Below are 17,986 nucleotides of genomic sequence, written 5' to 3' on the forward strand. Positions count from 1 at the left end.
ATAATTGCTTGTAGCAGAGACTAGAAGGGTGGGGGCTAGTTAAGAAGTACACCCTCCTAGCTAAATGATAGTGGGATAAGTTGGTATTCATGAAAGGAACGGTTTAGCAAAAGGAAAAAAGGATCGGGCCCAGGCAGGCAGGCAATAGACAGAGATTCTGAAGAGAAAAAAGGATCGGGCCCAGGCGGCAGGCAAGAGACAAAGAATTTAGAGAACTGGTTGGAAACCTTGAGAGTGTAGGGGGCAGAACAGGTAATTAAGCACAAGCTTAGGAATTTTAAATATTCAGGGGGATACTTGGAATGGTGATTTAGTTGAGAAAGGTGGCTGTTGGAAGACAAGTTAGTAATTTTTAGGAGAGTACAAAGTTAATTTTGTGGTTGCTAGAGGGAACAGCAGTTGAATTTTGTAAAGATGCTAAAGAGTAAAGTTTTTGGTATTTTTGAAATGTTTGTGTATAAATTTAGGCAAAGATATTAGTTTGTAATTGTTTGGCTATGAATAATTTTGTTGTATTAGCTGAAGAATGTATATAGTGCTATGTATTTGTAATTGTATTAGGCTTAAGGGCATATAAGTGGTGATGTTTGTTTGTTTTTTTTAGTGTTAAAAAGTAGAAGTTAATAGTAAGAACCCTTAAGCTGTGTATAGCTTTGAATTTAGAAGTAAGCCAGGATGCAATTGTATTACTGTAAATGATTTAATTGATGTAATTTTCTTTTTTTGCCTGATAGTAATAAGGGTATTTGTATATTGTATGTAATGATTGCTTGCCCAGTAGGGGTAGTTTTGTTTTTTAGATATTTAAGAGAATTGATGTTAGCTGTATAGTATTTAATGTACCATGCATTTATTATGGAGTTTAAATTTATGTTTTATGTTTGTTTGTGGTGTGTGTTTTTTGGCCAGAATTGTTGTGGTGTTGTTAATATGTTTATGTGGTTTATGTTGTGTTTTTTTCTGCTAGGACCCCCCCCCCCTCAGTGTCAGTTTGATCACCTGACACATGAGGGATGGATTTGGTAATAGAAATTTGTCACAGGTTGGTGTACACTAGAGAAGGGGGGAACCCTGCAGAATTTACACCATTTTTTTTGTTGTATTTTGATGTTTTATGTTTTGTTTTGTTTGATACTGCTGGTGTTATATGTTAAGAATTGCATGATTAAAGGTGAGCCCTAATAGATTAAGGAAATACTATTTGGTTTTGGTGCACTATTTAGCTTTGGCTCTGTTTTGTTTAACTGGTTACTGTTGTTTTTTCTGCTCTGTTCATTTGGGCGTTAGGTGTGTGGGCGGAACTGGATTTCTCGTTCGTAATTCCTCAGGGTGGAAGCCATGTGTGCGATGAAGCTCTGAGGTTGTTTTGGGATTCTTCAGTCCCGCCCCCTGTAACGGATAATGTAATGGAAGTAGGAAAAATCTGGCTTAGACTGTAATTTTTTTTGCTTTCTGTGTAATTTTTTGTTCTGTTTAAGTGCAAGCAGACAAATGGGAATGCTGGTGCTTGTCTTGCTAGATTAGCTCAAGGTTATGCTGCTGTTGTTGTACCGGAGCGCTTGGGAAAGCGAGGGGAGGAATGTAGGAGGCTAGGGAACCACGGAAGATTTTGTTACGGTTTAGTTAGGCAGCTGGTGTTTAAATTTGCTTTTAGTTTTGCTGTGTAATAGATTGTAGTAATGTAATGCTATGAGCTGGGAATGTTTTGCTAATGCCTTCTCTCCCTTTTTCTTTTTTTATTATGAGAAAAGGGGGGAGGTGTGGGGTTGTTTTGGTGAGAGTGTGGGAAGCTAGATATGCAGACTCAAGGATGGGCTAGTTCTCATCTGCTAGCAGGCAGTAAACAGGATAATAAATTAGAAGGTTGTACAAAATGGCAATTATCCAATGAAGTTACAGCTGTGCTTGTGTGTATTTTATTAACCAATTAGCAACTGCTTGATTGCTTGATCTTAATTGTATATAAGAGCATGCTGGAGAGAAATAAATGACTCTGCTTCCAATCATACTGACTGCTGAGCTTTGTCCACGCACGCCTGCGCTGCAACACTGGCCAAACCATGAAAAGGGAGCCCCCTGAGTTACAAAGAAGGAGCAACTGAGTCCAGGGTACAGAGATGTCCTGAGCAACCAAAGGAAGAGATGTTAGACTGGTTGAGAGCTAATCCCCAGATATGCCCACAAAGAGGTGCTCCAGTGGTGACTAGTAAACCCCGTAACAGATACTGTTTTAAATTATTTAAATTTCAGGTTAACAATCTGTTTAGTTCAAAGTATAACACTTCCCCCAAAATTCTCACCAATTTTGCCACCAGGCTCTATTTCTAGGTGAGCCTAGAAGCCACAGTTACATCAGTTTGTCCTGGGATAGTGGCATGAGATTGCATGAAAATTCCACTGTGGCCTGTCACAACTTGGTCCAGTCCCACTCTCAAAGGATACTTGTCTGTTGTGATGGGATCCAACAGCTGAATCCTACATGCTCCTAAAGCCCCTGGGTATAGATAGTGAGTACTCCTCCAGATTTGGGGTCACTGAGGTGCACTTCCCCAGTGCAGATCCTGTTTGATCCCCTTCTGATAATGGGACTCCAGTCTGGCTACCTCAAACCAGTGCTGCAGTCTTCCTGAGCCTCCAATAGTTTAGTTGCTTTCCCTACAGGGTCCATCTGGTTGCATGAGCTCTGATTTACCTAGTTACATTCTTTGGGGGCAACATGGCAGTAATGCAAGAACTTACGCTCTACCCTTAAAAAGCACAAGAGTTACAGATCTATGGAAGATAACTTCTGAACACAATCCTCTTCAGTCTGATCTTGCCCCTTTTGTGAGTTCCTGATATTAGCAGGGATTTTCTCCCTTAAGTGTTAGGCTCCACTTCCTCCTGCTGAGTCTTCTGTTCCTCATGGTGAATGGCTCCCTTTGCTGGAGAAGGACACTCTCTGTAAGGCTGCAGCTCTCCCAGGCAGGTGTGTAGCTGAGATGGAATGCCAGTCTCCAACCCCCCCGCTCCCCCCAGCAGGTTTCTGTAAAGGAGGTCCACGTGACAGATATGACAATATCCTAAACAAACCTTATTTACTGAATTAAGTTTAAGTATTTTAGGAAGTCATTGATTAACAATGCAAGAGTTTACATACTATTTAGGTCCGGGGTAGGCAACCTATGGCACATGTGCTGAAGGTGGCACGCGAGCCAATTTTCAATGGCACTCATACGTCCTGGCCACTGGTCTGGGGGGGGCTCTGCATTTTAATTTAATTTTAAATGAAGCTTCTTAAACATTTTAAAAACCTTAGTTACTTAACTAAACTATTGTATGTAATATATTGTAGACTTCTATAGAAAGAGACCTTCTAAAAATGTTAAAATGTATTACTTTGGCACACGAAACCTTAAATCAGAGTGAATAAGTGAAGACTTGGCACACCACTTCTGAAAGGTTGCTGACCGCTGATTTAGGTGTTGGGATTAATATTTGAAATGATTAATATGGGCAATTATCAAACACCAATTTAATCAAATTCTTGTATTAAATCCAAAGGCCAAATGTTGCTCTGAACATCCCCCCAAAAGCCCAAATAATTTACTACATCTGAACACTAACAAAACATAAGTATTTGATCAATATACTTAAACAGGCTAAATCCAGGGGCACTTAGACCCACCTTGGTTGGTTCCAACATGGGCAGGTGGGTATCGACAATGAACCCTGTAAGAGCTGACTTTTTAATACTCTTTAACAAAGTAGTAATGCCATTACCAATTCACCCTTATTTCCAGTCTTAATTCAAATAAGATTTACAACATTCTTTCCTCCCGATCTCGTCCCCTCCTTCCTGCTATCCAACAGCCTTTTTGTTCAACCTGTCACATAGGAGACCACTGGTATGTGGGGTGGGAAAGTCCATGTTGGCTCATTTTAAAAGGTTTTTTTTTTTTTTAAATTTAAAACTATCTGTAGTCACCCCTATCAGTCAGGGGCCTTCTTTTTAGAAACTATCCTGTAACGGGTCAGACTCACCCCTGCGACACCTCCTACTGGTTGCTCTGGGGAATTAGCTCTTTCCAGCCCTGGAGCACCCTTTGCAGGCCGGTGATCCACCTGTTTGCTCCTGGCCCCGTGTCCCTCCCAGGACCCAAGTGCCCCTTTTATCAGGTTTCCCCTTCCCAGGGGAACCCACACCCTACTATCCCCACTTCACCTCAGTAGTGGCTACTGCCCAGTCTCTATCTAGCCCCCATTCGCTGGGGCAGACCGCAGTAGCCAGCACTCAGCATCGACAAAGGGGGTTTGGACCTGCTGTCTTGGCCTACTCCTAGGTTGCCCCCTGCAACCTCCAGTACCTTTTGCCTTATGCTAGGCCACAGCCTGGGGTTTTCTAGGCTGGAGCTTCCCCAGCTTCTCAGTGGTTTCCCAGCCCTGCTTCACCCTACGTACCTTATCTCAGTTCCTAAGCAGACAGGCCCATCTCTCTCTGTAGCCAGAGAGAGACTCTGTGGCTTCTGGCTTCCCTGCCTTCTTATAAGGCCCTGTTGCTCAGTTTGGGGCGTGGCTCCAGCTGCAGCCACTTCCCTAATCAGCCCAGCAGCTCTCAAGCCCTGCCAGGCCACTTTTTAAACCCCTTCAAACCAGGAGCCGAGGTCCACCCTGCTACATATCCCTTATCTCATTAGTTTATTCTTTGAACCAGACATCCTCCCTACTTTATTCCTTCTGGCCTTATCACTTATTTTCAAGGCCTTCCTTCTACTTGCTAGTCAGGGGCTTTCTTAAAAACATATTTCCTTAACTAGACTGAAGCTACATTTTTTTAATTCTTTAATTTTACATTTGTATACAATCCCTCACGTAGGCTATTTCTATGGGGAAAAGAGACCACAGCCCTCCAGGAACTAAGAGCAATGGGTCATGATTAGGCAAACTCATTCAGATTGGAACATTACCCCCACCTGGAGAGATGCTTGCACATACTAGTCCAGGGGTCAGCAACCTTTCAGAAGTGGTGTGCCGAGTCCTCATTTATTCACTCTAATTTAAGGTTTCGTGTGCCAGTACTACATTTAAACATTTTTAGAAGGTCTCTTTCTATAAGTTAATAATATATGAACTAAACTATTGTTGTATGTAAAGTAAATAAGGTTTTTAAAATGTTTAAAAAGCTTCATTTAAAATTAAATTAAAATGCAGAGCCCCCCAGACCGGTGGCCAGGAGCCGGGCAGTGTGAGTGCCACTGAAAATCAGCTCGTGTGCCGCCTTTGGCATGCATGCAATAGGTTGCCTACCCCTGTACTTGTCAAACTAGATGCTCTAGGGACCAACAGACAAAAAGAATTTTTGGTTATATACCCTGTGTTAAAAGTGATTCAGGGTCGTCTTTTTGATCCAGCAAACAGACAGGACCTCTGGTCCAAGCGGGGCCCAATCCTTAGGGAAGGTTTGGAAGGCCTTTTTTGGACAACACTCCCGTGTTTGTGTGGTCGTGCCGCCCTGCTTGGGGCTGCGCAATTCCTAGAGCCGCCCCTGCTCGTGGCGCTCACCGAAAACGGACTCCTCGTCCCAAAGCTTTAATTGTAGGGACAGTTCTGTATTGGGGCCTTGCTGTTCTTTAGACTTAACTGGACACAACATATAGACTAACCCGCTTACTGCAAAGTAACAGAATAACTAAAACTAAGCAACAGTTTATAAAACAATCCCTGGCTTTTTATCTCTTGTTCACGTGCATCTTAATGCCAAGTTCAGACATTCATATTGGGTCCCCCAGGCATTTAGGCAAATTAGCAAGGTTCCTCTGTATTTCTTTTGAATGCTGTTTTGTATTAACCATGTAATCTTCAACATTGTTTGCTTTAATAGTATTCATTTATATGAATAATCTTTTTCGGAAGTATATGTGACCCATTTCTTGGAAGAATAGAAATCCATGAAATTGGCATCAATGGAGATTCTTGGGGGGGGGGGGGGGGGTTCTGATCAGTCACTGTTTACTAAGTCAGTCTAATGTGAAATTCAAAAAGATTGGATTAGAAGAAAAATATTCAAAAGAATAACTGGTTAACTGGAAAATTACAACAGGTGGTATGAATATTTTGTGAAGTGGCAGCTTGAAAAAGTGTTCCAATATTGTTTCAGACCATTTCAGGAAAGCTGATTTTTTTTAACACTTCCTTGCATAACATTAAAAAAAATCATTCTTTGGCTATTCATATGTCTATTTTGTTCTTTTCTGTTGCTTTCTTTTAACATTGTTCATGTTTCACCCTGTTTCTTCATTCCCCCTGTCTGCAATCAACTTCTTCATTCCAATAAGGCTGGGCACAGAGTAAGTTTACTCCTCTTGGCTCTTGCTAACACGGGTGGTAGATGATTTGTCAATGTTACTAGATGTTAAAATAGATACGAATTATAGAATAGCCGCTAGCCAATCCATAGTCAAGACTGCAACTAAATTTCTGTTGAAAGCCAAATTCTTGTGCTTTTTGTTATAATTGTTGTGTCTGTCAGATAAATGTGATACAGTTAGTACAGCAGAAAATGCTGCTTGTTGTAGTCTAGCAAGCTATTTTGATAGATGGAAACTTGAATCTGAATTAGGGTCTAAATGGTTTCTCTCAATTCATCAGCACATATTTGATTCAGTGAGGTTGAGTGTCTCTAACTGAGAGCATAATTTGGGGGTGGGCATTACATATGTAACTAACTAGTGTTGTGTGTAAATCTTGTAAGACTTGATTAAAGACCCCACATAATGTTTTGTTGCCATCAAAATCAGTTATGCTACAAAATCAGCCATATTAGGAAATTGTTTTTAAACTGTTTCAGTTAACATGGTTATGCTATCAATGCGTAGAGGATATAACATTGTTAAAATGTAACTTTTAAAATTTTCTAACAATATGGGAGCTCAAGTGTGTTAGCTCACTTTTTTTAAGTTTGTAGCACAGGAAGGCCAACATTTAAGTTTCTCCCTCCCTTGTCCTATCCAATTTTTAATATAAACAAAGTGCTGGTGAAAAGCCTAACAGCCCTGAGGAATGAAGGCCTATCCACTGAACAGTTACAACACTGGCACTAACCCAGCAAACTTCACTGTCTTGCCACTGTGCTTCCTTTTTCAGCTGGAAGGATCATCTTTAGGAGTAATAGGACATCTGTCCACTGGGAACTAGTGGAAGGCCTTACTTCTTCTGGTAGTCTCAGAAATAAGAAGTGCTTTATATCACTACTGACTTGGACTTGAACCAGTGGCTCACAGGTTAAAGATTCTGTCTCACTTTACCAATTCTTTGAGTTATAATATTCCCCTCTCTTGCATAGTTTGGATACTTAGACTGAGCAGGCTTTCACAGCATGGGTAAAAATGCCCGAGCCATCTGCACTTCTGTTAATATTGTTGAGTGCTGCTGCATGGTTACTGGAATAAAATGCAAAGGACAAAATTTATAATGTAGACAAGGTTATGGTTCATTCATAGTGTAGCTACAAGTAGTGATATCTAACTTTTATATTTGTCTGGAGAGCAGCTTATATGTTTATTTACAATGGACTTGTTTACACTGGCAATTTATAGTGCTGCAACTTTCTCGCTCGGGGTGTGAAAAAACACTCACCCAGCAAGTTTCAGTACTGTAAAGCGCCAGTGTAAACAGTGCGCCAGCACTGGGGGAGCTGTGCTCCCACCACTGGTAGCTATGCCTCTCATGGAGGTGGTTTTTTAGAGTGCCGGGAGAGCTCTCTCCCAGCGCTCTGCTGCAGCTACACAAGCCACGTTAAAGCATTGCCAGTGTAAACTAGCCCAATGTTATCACATTTTGGGTATTACCATATATCAACAACACTACACTTGGAAGAAAACAAGTAGTATATTGACTTATTTATCAGAATAATAGGAATGCGTGCTTTTTATCCAATGTTCATGTGGCCTGTAACAATTTTTTCTTTACAACCCTTTTCACACAGTTGTTGGATAATCAAATTAAGCTTGGCTTATTGATATTTTGTCTGCATTAATTTTGTTTCCTAAATAGCAAGTTTAAAAAGTCTGTGACATTACATTGTAGGCTACCTTTGTAATCAATTATTCAAATTAAAGGTGTGATGATAGTACAGGTGATTTATTTAATAATGGTGACATCCTAGATTTGATATAGACTAACAGAATACAAGTGATGGTTGATTGCTGACAGAATACAAGTGATGCACTTATCATACTTCATAGAGCGTTTCCTTTAATAGTTTTATGTATTCATAGTTCTGTGTTCAGCTTGCAATGCTCTATTAAAATCAACTTTTTGACAAAGATGTACTTGATATTGTCCAATGGAAGCTAAGATGTTTTATTAATTTTGTCTTTTGACAAACTTTTTATTCAGTTAAACACTGAGACACACTGCAAGCTCATTTTAGGAAAACAAAATGAAGATTAAATACTGAAGTAAAGGGAAACTTGAAATAATGAAAGGGAAGTCGCCATAACTTAGGCCTGGTCTAAACTTAAATTTTACCACTTGAGCTATGTCTGACAGGAATGTCTTTTTTACTAACAGCCAATATAAGGTGGACTGTAGATGCAGTTACACCAGTATAACTGTGCTTGTACTGGTATAGGTTATGCCATTTCCCCAACCAGCATAAATTATACAAGTACAAGGACTTTCATATTAAGTGCATCTATTGCTAGAGGGTTTTAATGCCATCCCTATATTGTCAAAACCCTTGTAGTGTAGACAAGGCATCAGTCTGTACCACTCTCCTAGTGAGACATTACTCACTTTGAGACCCACATCCCAATCGTAAGCTCAGTTTCATTTTTTTTCAATAATTTTACATCAGAAATGCAGAATTGTGAAACTGAAGATAACCAAGCTTGCAAATTTCTTGCGTCTTGATTTTTATTGGCTCCAGTTAGGTTCTGTAATTCTTCTCTCCTTTTTCCTGTCCTTGACACCTGATAAGCTGGTATTAGTATTAGGAGACCTTCACATCCCACATCGATGCAACAACCTCCCAGCTAAGTTCAAAAAACTGCTGGTCCCAGGAAAGATACAGCACATCCTCTGCACCGGAAACCTCTGCACCAAGGAGAGCTATGACTACCTCAAGACTTTAGCTGGGGATGTTCACATTGTAAGAGGAGACTTTGATGAGGTAATGACCTCTCTACAAAGACTTTTAAAAAACAGTCTGACACTTGAGTTATAAATAACTCCCTTTACACCATTTAAGGAAATGGTCAAAATTGAAACAGTTATAGTTACTTAATAAAGAACAGGGTAAAATGACTTAACCCTAGTTCTTACCCCATGCCCAACAAGGCCAAAGCTGACTCTTGAATTCATGTTGTTTGGTTTATTTAATTAAGCATTGTAATAAAATAAATGAACTTATTTGCCAGCAAATAGCCGCTTTGGCAAGATGTTGAAGTTCCTTGGTCAGATGCAGTTTTGTAATTCTAAATTTATTTTGAAACTGTAAATAATAAAATTATTTCAATATTTCTATAAGCTTTTCATTCTTGGTGCCACCTTTAAGGCATATTTGGCTTTGATGTAGTTGATTTCTGGCTGGGTGTGGTGTTTCTGCATTCTTCAGTGAAGAAAAACTTAAGTTGAAGAGGGTCCCTAGCTTATTCTCAGGAGTAGCAGGTTTTTGTGTTATATGAATACATAGCAAATAACTTAATTCCTTTTGAAGATGGAGTCTGTTTCAGTATATGTAATCTATATGTTGTATATTTGTTTTTAATTTTTAGAACCTGAATTATCCAGAACAGAAAGTTGTAACCGTTGGGCAGTTCAAAATTGGGCTGATCCATGGCCATCAAGTTATACCCTGGGGAGATATGGCCAGCCTGGCACTGCTACAAAGGCAGTTTGATGTGGACATTTTAATTTCAGGGCATACACACAAATTTGAGGCATTTGAGCATGAAAACAAGTTCAACATCAACCCCGGGTCAGCCACAGGAGCTTATAGTGCCTTGGAGAAGTGAGTTAAAATAAGTTGGACAGTTATCTATTTACCTAGGTTTTTATATCACACCCATCATTGTTCATCAGCACTAATTTTACAGTAATAACTGTTCTAATACCCAATTATCATGATACATGTTTATCTTCAAGCCTTATACATACTAACAGGCCTAATACACACTAACACTAATTTGTGTTTTGAAATGTCAGTATTGCATTTCTGTATCACTTCTCAAAGGTTTGGGTCTAGAAAAGAAAAGGTTGAAAACAGCTGCTCAGCGTGTGTGTATTTATTGTTGCTACCTATTTCCTGTGCACACATACTAGAAAGTAATAACTAAAGCCTTCCTAATCTTTGTCAGGTTGAACAGATAATCCCCAGCAGTGATGTTTCCTATCAGAGGAAACCGCTGCTGTGCAATGAGTTAATTTTTAGGGTTATTTGCTAGATAACCATACACATTGTGTTGCTGGTGTCCAGGATTTTCCTATAATACCTTCTAAATCCATTTGCTTAAGATGAGTTTGTTGAAATATCTAGAATAGTTTTCCAATTTTTTGGAGCAACTCAAAGAAATCTAGCTTTGAGAAATACCTGATGTTGGAGTTTTATAATTACCTGATATTAACAATCAGTTTTTCTTTCCAGCAACATCATTCCTTCATTTGTGCTGATGGATATCCAAGCTTCCACAGTAGTTACCTATGTGTATCAACTAATTGGAGATGATGTGAAAGTAGAAAGAATTGAGTACAAAAAACCCTAAAACGAATCTTCTGGTGCTCTTTACCATCTCATTCCCTCTTGTTCTAGTCAAGTAACTGAGCATTCAAGAACCACAAACTGTCTGCAATATTTGATTGTTTGCAGTATTAAATAGTTGCTAACTGCTTGTAGCCTATAGAAGGGTAACTAGTTTATAATACATAGCTTCCAGACAATGGCACCCTCTTGCTTGTTTTCTATGTATGGTTCAGCTTGTAAAATATCCTGTTATGGTGCAAAATGCCTTAGGTGTATAATCAGTCTTGTTAAATAACTACCTTTAATGTTGTAATAAACTTGTTTTTCAATCAGTCAGGTTTTATTTATATAAAACCTATTTTGAATGATAAACCATTAAGGCGAAAGTTATATGTAACAGTTGAAATTGTTTTGAAATATACTGAATTATACATAAGCTTGTGACAGTATTCTACTTGTGGTAATAGCATTTACAGAACCTGCACATTTAATGCAATTAAGTAATTTATCAATTTTTGGAAAAGAATTAGCTTAAGCCTCTTGACACCAAAAGACTTGTCTAACCCATGAAACTTAAACTGAATTAAAGTAGGGTGTGAATTCAGAGTGCAGTTGTTATTCTGAAATATGCCCTATGTGGTGGAATCTGAGTTTGTTTGTAATTAGTTTAATCCACTTTGGAACTGGCACTTTTATTCCAGAGTAAGTGGCTGCACAGAATTATTCTGGAATAGCTAAAATGAAGCATGTGTGAACAAACCTTAAGAAGTGAGCCATAACATGTTTGTTTTAAACCATATTTAATATTTTTCACTCAGATTAGTGTCTTAGGCCTGGTCTACACTAAGAAGGGGGGGGTCGAACTAGGGTACGCAAATTCAGCTACGTGAATAGCGTAGCTGAATTCGAAGTACCCTAGTTTGACCTACTTACCCGTCCAGACGCAGTGGGGGTCGAACTCCACGGCTCCCCCGTCGACTCCGCCACTGCCGTTTGCAGTGGTGGAGTACCGGAGTCGACCGCAGCGCTTCCGGAGTTCGAACTATCGCATCTGATCTAGACGTGATAGTTCGAACTCCGAGAAGTCCAACTCACCGCGTTGACCGGGAAGGTAAACGTAAACGTACCCTAAGCCAAAAGCAAAATGATGTAATACTGTTCCTGAAACTACCAGGATAAAACTAAATAAATGTTAAGGTTCTGTTACTTAAAGTACAACTTCTCTATGAAATCATAAACTAGTTCTAACACACTGCATGACCAGTTTTGGAGAATACACAAACTATCTTCAATTACTTGTACCAGTTTAACCAATGACCATCTGATTACCTTTGCCTTACTTACTCCGGATTTAAAGGAAAAAATAAATCAAGATAAAATGTTAAACTGTAGTTATATAGAAGTGGTCCCGTCAGTATACAAGAGTTTAGACAGTTTAGTTTCACTTGACTTCAACTTTCTAAAGATGAGTAAGACCATAGTTCATTTATTTAGACCCCAAAAATTGATTTTGAAATACTAGGACTTGTGGATTTCCTATTCTCATCTGAAAACACTCAACCCAAGCTCCACATAGTAGGGTAGCTTCTGTTGCTCATGCCTGCCATTTTGTACTAATTATCCCACTAAGAAAGGGAGCCATAGCAGCATTTCTTGCAGAGTATTATTGGTGTTTGTTTCATAAAGAACAGCAAGCATCTTTTTCTCTGCATTCTGAGAGTGGCTTACTACACTAGAATAGCTCACTGTTTTTACAAGAAACTGCTTTTCCACCAAAGAGAGTGATTCTCCTTTCAAGTGCTGAGAGTATTTATTGTAGGATTGGAAGTGTATCTTCTTATAACTCAATTTGTTAGACAACTTAGTATGACGCAAGCACAAAACTTGTTCTAATTTTCTTCTCCTTACTCAGCTGGTATAACACTTATTCAACTTAGTTCCTTATCTGTTTTACTGTGTTACTCAGTCTGCATTAGCTGACAGCTGAAAAACAGAACTATTGCTAGATTAATTAAAACAGCCATCTGGTTATTACTTTTGTTAGTACAATATTACTAGACTAGATACATGGGTCTTAAAGATACAACCACCCTGGGCCTTTATATCTATTTTGCATCTATTTTAAGTATGCTCAGTTTATTGGCATGTTTCCACTCAGTTTTAGGAAGGTACTCAGTTTCCTTTGGAGGAATTCATCCACATACTTTTGTCTCAAAGAAAGACTAGTGTCACGATAAAACAATGGCAGTGAAATTGTTTGTTTATATGCACAGTTGATTTTAGAGAAGTTATCTAAAATCTTAATTTCACTGAAATGAGTCATCTTACCCTATTCAAGTAGCATGTATAGAAAGTCTGGGGAGAATGTCTTAGTTAGTTTACATTACAAACATTAGTATTTAAGTTCAAAATTTGAGCTTGTCTGTTTTATTTGTGCCCATCCTTGAATGAAAAACAAGTCTACAAAATATTTTACATAAGATACACTAACATTTACAATCTTGTTAAGATAAAATTCACTTTGTAAACTGTGTGATAAGGATTTCTAAATAGGATTTGACATGGAAAGGTTTAAAAAACAAAGCAAAAAATCCTGACACTGAGGAGAAATTAGAAAGCCCACAGCAATGACTTCATGTAACTCTTGAAAATTAAGTGAGAATTTTAAACTTCACTTCCTATTTCCAGTATTGAAGTGCTGAGATTACACCAAGTTGTATGGGAGGGGGAAGTGGAAGAGAAGAAAGAGTTCATACAATGTAAGTGAAGCCTTTAACTCTTTCACATGGGACAGCACACTTAAACTAATGTGAATGTCTGTCTGTTAGCCAGGAGCAATAAAAAAAAGTGAATGGTAACTTTTGTTGAAAGGGTACTTAGGAGGTTTCAACTTAGTTCCCCTTTAAACACAATGCATGTGACCAATACAGTTTGAAACAATCTTGCCCCTGGAAGAGAAGGGATATAGATCAAGTTACATGCTCCTCTGGGTAGCTGTTTCCAATAAGAAAATGCAGAAGTCTACTCTGGTCCGCTCAGAAACATCTGGAGGGGAAGAAAAGAGGAACACACAAGAGTTTAGTAACTTTTTATAGGAATAGAAGTGTTCCAAAAGGATAAGTTTATAGGAAAATGAGATAGGAGCATTGAAATAGGCATAAAGTTCCCTTTTTATATAAGAAATATTGCATAGATTTTATTTGCATATTTGAAACTTAGAATTCTACCATGAAATGGTACTAAAATAGAAAAATAACTAATATAGGAGAGTCTTTAACTGGTCCAAGAGCATCTTGTTCTTTAGTCAGAATGAATGTCTTAGGTTTCAGTATTTTCTCTTTAAACCAAGATAAGTCGGATAACTAGAGCCTTTTACCTTCAAAATATCACAAGATGATTTATCTGCCAGAATGGGATTTCCACATTGTTTCTGATATTCTACTATTACGGCTGCTGCATCATCCATGCTGTAAAGGACAAAATAAAGTTTGTTTCACAGCTGACAAAACTAATCTCCCTCAATTCCCATAATACTCTACAATGCAGAGAATTTAGACAATGTGCCTTTAACTATAAAACAATGCATATAAACAAAGTTTTTGTGATTTCTCTTTTTATTTTCCAATTCCCTAAAGCAGGGATGGCCAACCTGAGCCTGAGAAGGAGCCAGAATTTACCAATGTACATTGCCAAAGAGCTACAGTAATGTCACCAGCCCCCAGCGCTTCCTGTGCCCCAGCGCTTCCTGCCCCACCAGCAGCCCTGCCAATCAGCACCTCCCCTTCCTCCCGATCAGCTGTTTTGTGGTGTGCAGGAGGCTTGGGGGGTTAGAGGGTGGGAGGGCATGACAGGCTCAGAGGAAGGGATGGAGTGGGGGGCAGGGACTGTGGCCGAGCCAGGGGTTGAGCAGTGAGCACCCCCCGGCACATTGGAAAGTTGGCGCCTGTAGCTCCAGCTCCAGAGTCGGTGCCTATACAAGGAGCTGCATGTGGCTCTGGAGCCACAGGTTGGCCACCCCTGCCCTAAAGGCCTAACAGGAGTTTTGACTATTTTTCTCTACCCCTTTTCAGTAGATAATCCTGGAAGGGAAAAAGGTCTCCCTAAAACCTAGTTATTTATGTAAAGCCAACACTTGCTATACCCTATACCAGGAGTTTAGACTTACAGTGGATTTCTATCCATGTGTAATGCTAAGTTTTAGTCATGGGTATTTTTAGTAAAAGTAATGGACAACTTACAGGCAGAAAACAAAAATTCACAGCCTGTGACCTGTCCATAACTTGCACTATATAGCCCTAACTAAAACTTGGGCCCTGGGGCGGTGGCCCGGGATAGCGGCCTTGGGCTCTGGGGTGGTGACCCGGGACCACTGCTGGTGCTGGGGGAGAGAAGAGGGTTGGTGGGGCTGGCAAACTCCCTACCTGGCTCTGCGCAGCTCCCTGGAAGCTGACTCTGCAGCTCCTAGGGGGAGGGAAGGCCGGAGGTGTGTGGGGGTGGGGCTTGATGCGCTGCCCCCTGCCACGAGTGCCAGCAGGCAGGGGAAGAGTGCAGAACTCCCTGGCTCCTCCACCTAGGAGCTGCAGGGACATGCCTGCCGCTTCCAGGAAGCTCCCCTGAAGTAAGTGCTGCCCCACACCATAACCCTCTGCCTCAGCCCTGAGCTCCCTCCCACACCTAAACTGCTGCTGAGGTGGAAGGTTCATGGTGGCCTGAGACTGGCCCTGGGGCTGCCTGAGCAGTTTCGGAGCTGGACGCTGTGGAGGTCACAGGAAGTCACGGAATCCATGACAGACACGCAGCCTTATCCATTTGTGATCACAAAACATCATTGTGGCAAGTACAGTTGCTCATCTGGGAGAGTAAATATTTGTTTACTGCTGCTAAATTCCATAAAAAAACCCTAGAGAGCCAGTCCCATGTGACCAGTCAGCTCAATAGGCTGTTTCGTAGTCCGCAGTTTGAAAACTGCTGCTCTGTGGAACTTTCAGTAAGCTTACTTTTTCCAACCCAGTAGAACACCTGTCCAAGTCTTACTGAGTCAAGGAGCAAAATGCCAACTCCTGAAGTTTGGTAACAAATAACTTTACCAAATAACTGATCCATTACTTTCAGACAAAGCCCCCAGCACTGTAAGCAGATTGCCAGGGAGCATGGAGGATTTCTTAGTCACCTTAAAGAAAAAACATTTAATTGTCAGTGCTTGTAAAACTTCTGGATACTGTGTGCTGGTAAGTCACTAGAGTCCTAGTAAAAGAAAGAGCTACAGTAAATACTGTAAGATTCTAACTTCCACAGGAGTTTTCTAATTTTATCTACCGTGCACCACCATACTACACCTTGTTAACTTACCAGCTCTTGTTGGCAAGGTAATCCACTAATTCTTTCACTCTGTGAGTGTTCATCACTTGTAACTTCAATAATGGGAAGTATTTTGTTTTAAAAAATCGTTCATATTGTTTCTCGTTTATGATGTTGTCCAGAATTAAACACCTAATCTGAAAGTGGCAGAAGAGCTATTTAAATATTTTAGATACAATTAAATTAATTTTCCTATACTGAGCTCTTATTTGTTTGTCACGGGTCTATCCTACTAGCTTTTTCCCACTTGAGTCTCACATAAGGTGATTAAGGTTAATGTTTTTACAGCACTTTGAAAATATAAACTCTCTTATAAAGAAGGTAGGATGATTTGAGGATTAAATATTCTTGTGTCTCAGACAGGGAAATTAAGTAAACTCACCCACAGTGAGTCAGACAGAGCCAGAAAAACAGTATAGAGCTCTTCTTTGCAGTTTTGTTTGGTTAGAGCCTTGCTGTGTTTAGTTAGTACCATACAACTGATTTGACAGTTAGCTATTCTTCAAACAATGCTGCCCTCCATACATGGAGTGTGCTACAGAACAGCATTGTGTAATCAGTCGTCAGTGAGTCAATTACAGAATAATTAACAGACTGCAAAAATGTATTTCCTTACAACTACTACTGACTTATTTTGGTAACAGACAAAGAGTACTAACAGTGCATCAAACTTGTGTTTTTCTTTGTCACCATCTTATTAATCAAGGATAACTTGCTGAACGGTGGCAAAAAGGGTTGGTAAAATCCTTGGATGTGTAAATGAGGGAGAAATAAGTAGGGAGGTGATCTTTCTGTATGGCATTGGTGTGACTGCTTCTGAAATAATGCATAAGGTTCTGGTGTCTACATCTTAAAAAACTCCACAAACAATTGGACAGGGTGCAGAAGAACTGCAAAAATGATTCCAGGGCTGGAGAAAATGCCTTACAGTGAGCGTTAAAGAGCTTAGTCTGGTTAGTTTATCATAAAAAAAAATTGAGGTGACTTGATTAGTGTATAAATCCCTTCATAAGGTAAGAATATTAAAGGGCTCTTTAATCTGGCAGAGAAAGGCATAACCAAAACCAATGGCTAGAAGCTGAAGCCGGACAAATTCAACCTAGAAATAGGGCACAAGTTTAACAGAGTGACTAACCACTGGAACAAACTCCCAGTGGAAGTGGTGGGATTCTCTATCTCTTGCTGTCTTCAAAATCAAGACTGGATACCTTTCTAGAAAATAGGCTTTAGCCAGACACATTTTTGGGCTCAACATAGGAGTAACTGGGTGAAAGTTAATAGCCTGAAATACACAGGTCAGACTAGATGGTCTAATGGCCCCTTCTCCTCATAAAGTCTATGAATAAGGAGATTAGACTAGTTTATTTACCTGTGATCCAAAGCCTGCTACCTCACCAGTGTTCATGTGTTCATCTACTTGCTGTAGGACAGTCTCTGGGTTACATGAAGATAGGAAACCCTTGGAAAAATTAGTTTGACGTTAAACATATGCAGAATTTTGTACTCTAAAAATTCTCAGAGGAACAAATGTTTTGAAACTTCTTGCACAAATGAGAAATTGGTTTGGTTTCAGTACATACTATTTGCTTAAGCTTTTGTTTTGATTAACTCCTGCAACATATTCTACAGCAGAAATTATTATACACTTGTGGTCAACAGTTTGGATTTACTCCATTGAGAGAAATTCCTTGCTCAGTTTCCCACTTCACAAAATAAAAATATATTGCATAAAGAAATACAAATACAATTTAAAAATTTGTGAAACTAAAAATAGACAAGCATTTGTAAAATGTAGACAAACTAAACCTTGTAGATGTATTCACAAATTAATATTGTGCCATATGAATAGATAAATTAAAAATGTGTGTGTCATAAATAAACAGATCAGGGTTAAGGTCTCTTTTACCT

The 17,986-nt window shown here is 39.5% G+C and overlaps 2 protein-coding genes across 2 annotated transcripts in view; one reads left to right on the forward strand and one right to left on the reverse strand.

Moving 5' to 3' along the window:
- Nucleotides 1-2,127: 2,127 nt before the first annotated feature.
- On the forward strand, nt 2,128-11,150 carry LOC123350904 (vacuolar protein sorting-associated protein 29-like). Its single transcript, XM_044989791.1, has 5 exons — nt 2,128-2,199; nt 6,315-6,326; nt 8,960-9,151; nt 9,756-9,991; nt 10,625-11,150. Exons 1-5 carry the CDS (start codon nt 2,143-2,145, stop codon nt 10,740-10,742), a joined length of 615 nt encoding a protein of 204 aa, XP_044845726.1. The 5' UTR covers nt 2,128-2,142; the 3' UTR covers nt 10,743-11,150.
- Nucleotides 11,151-11,705: 555 nt separating this feature from the next.
- The window catches only part of KNTC1 (kinetochore associated 1), a 77,605-nt gene continuing 71,324 nt past the window's right edge, over nt 11,706-17,986 (reverse strand). The window contains exons 61-64 of the mRNA XM_044989795.1: nt 17,448-17,537; nt 16,070-16,215; nt 14,097-14,187; nt 11,706-13,765 (exon numbers count right to left, since the gene is read on the reverse strand). Of these exons, the coding sequence (XP_044845730.1) occupies nt 13,742-13,765; nt 14,097-14,187; nt 16,070-16,215; nt 17,448-17,537 (351 nt within the window). The 3' untranslated portion in view covers nt 11,706-13,741. The remainder of the gene's footprint in view (nt 13,766-14,096; nt 14,188-16,069; nt 16,216-17,447; nt 17,538-17,986) is intronic.

This window comes from Mauremys mutica, chromosome 16 (genome assembly GCF_020497125.1).
Source record: "Mauremys mutica isolate MM-2020 ecotype Southern chromosome 16, ASM2049712v1, whole genome shotgun sequence".
In the NCBI taxonomy this organism is placed as follows: Eukaryota; Metazoa; Chordata; order Testudines; family Geoemydidae; genus Mauremys; species Mauremys mutica.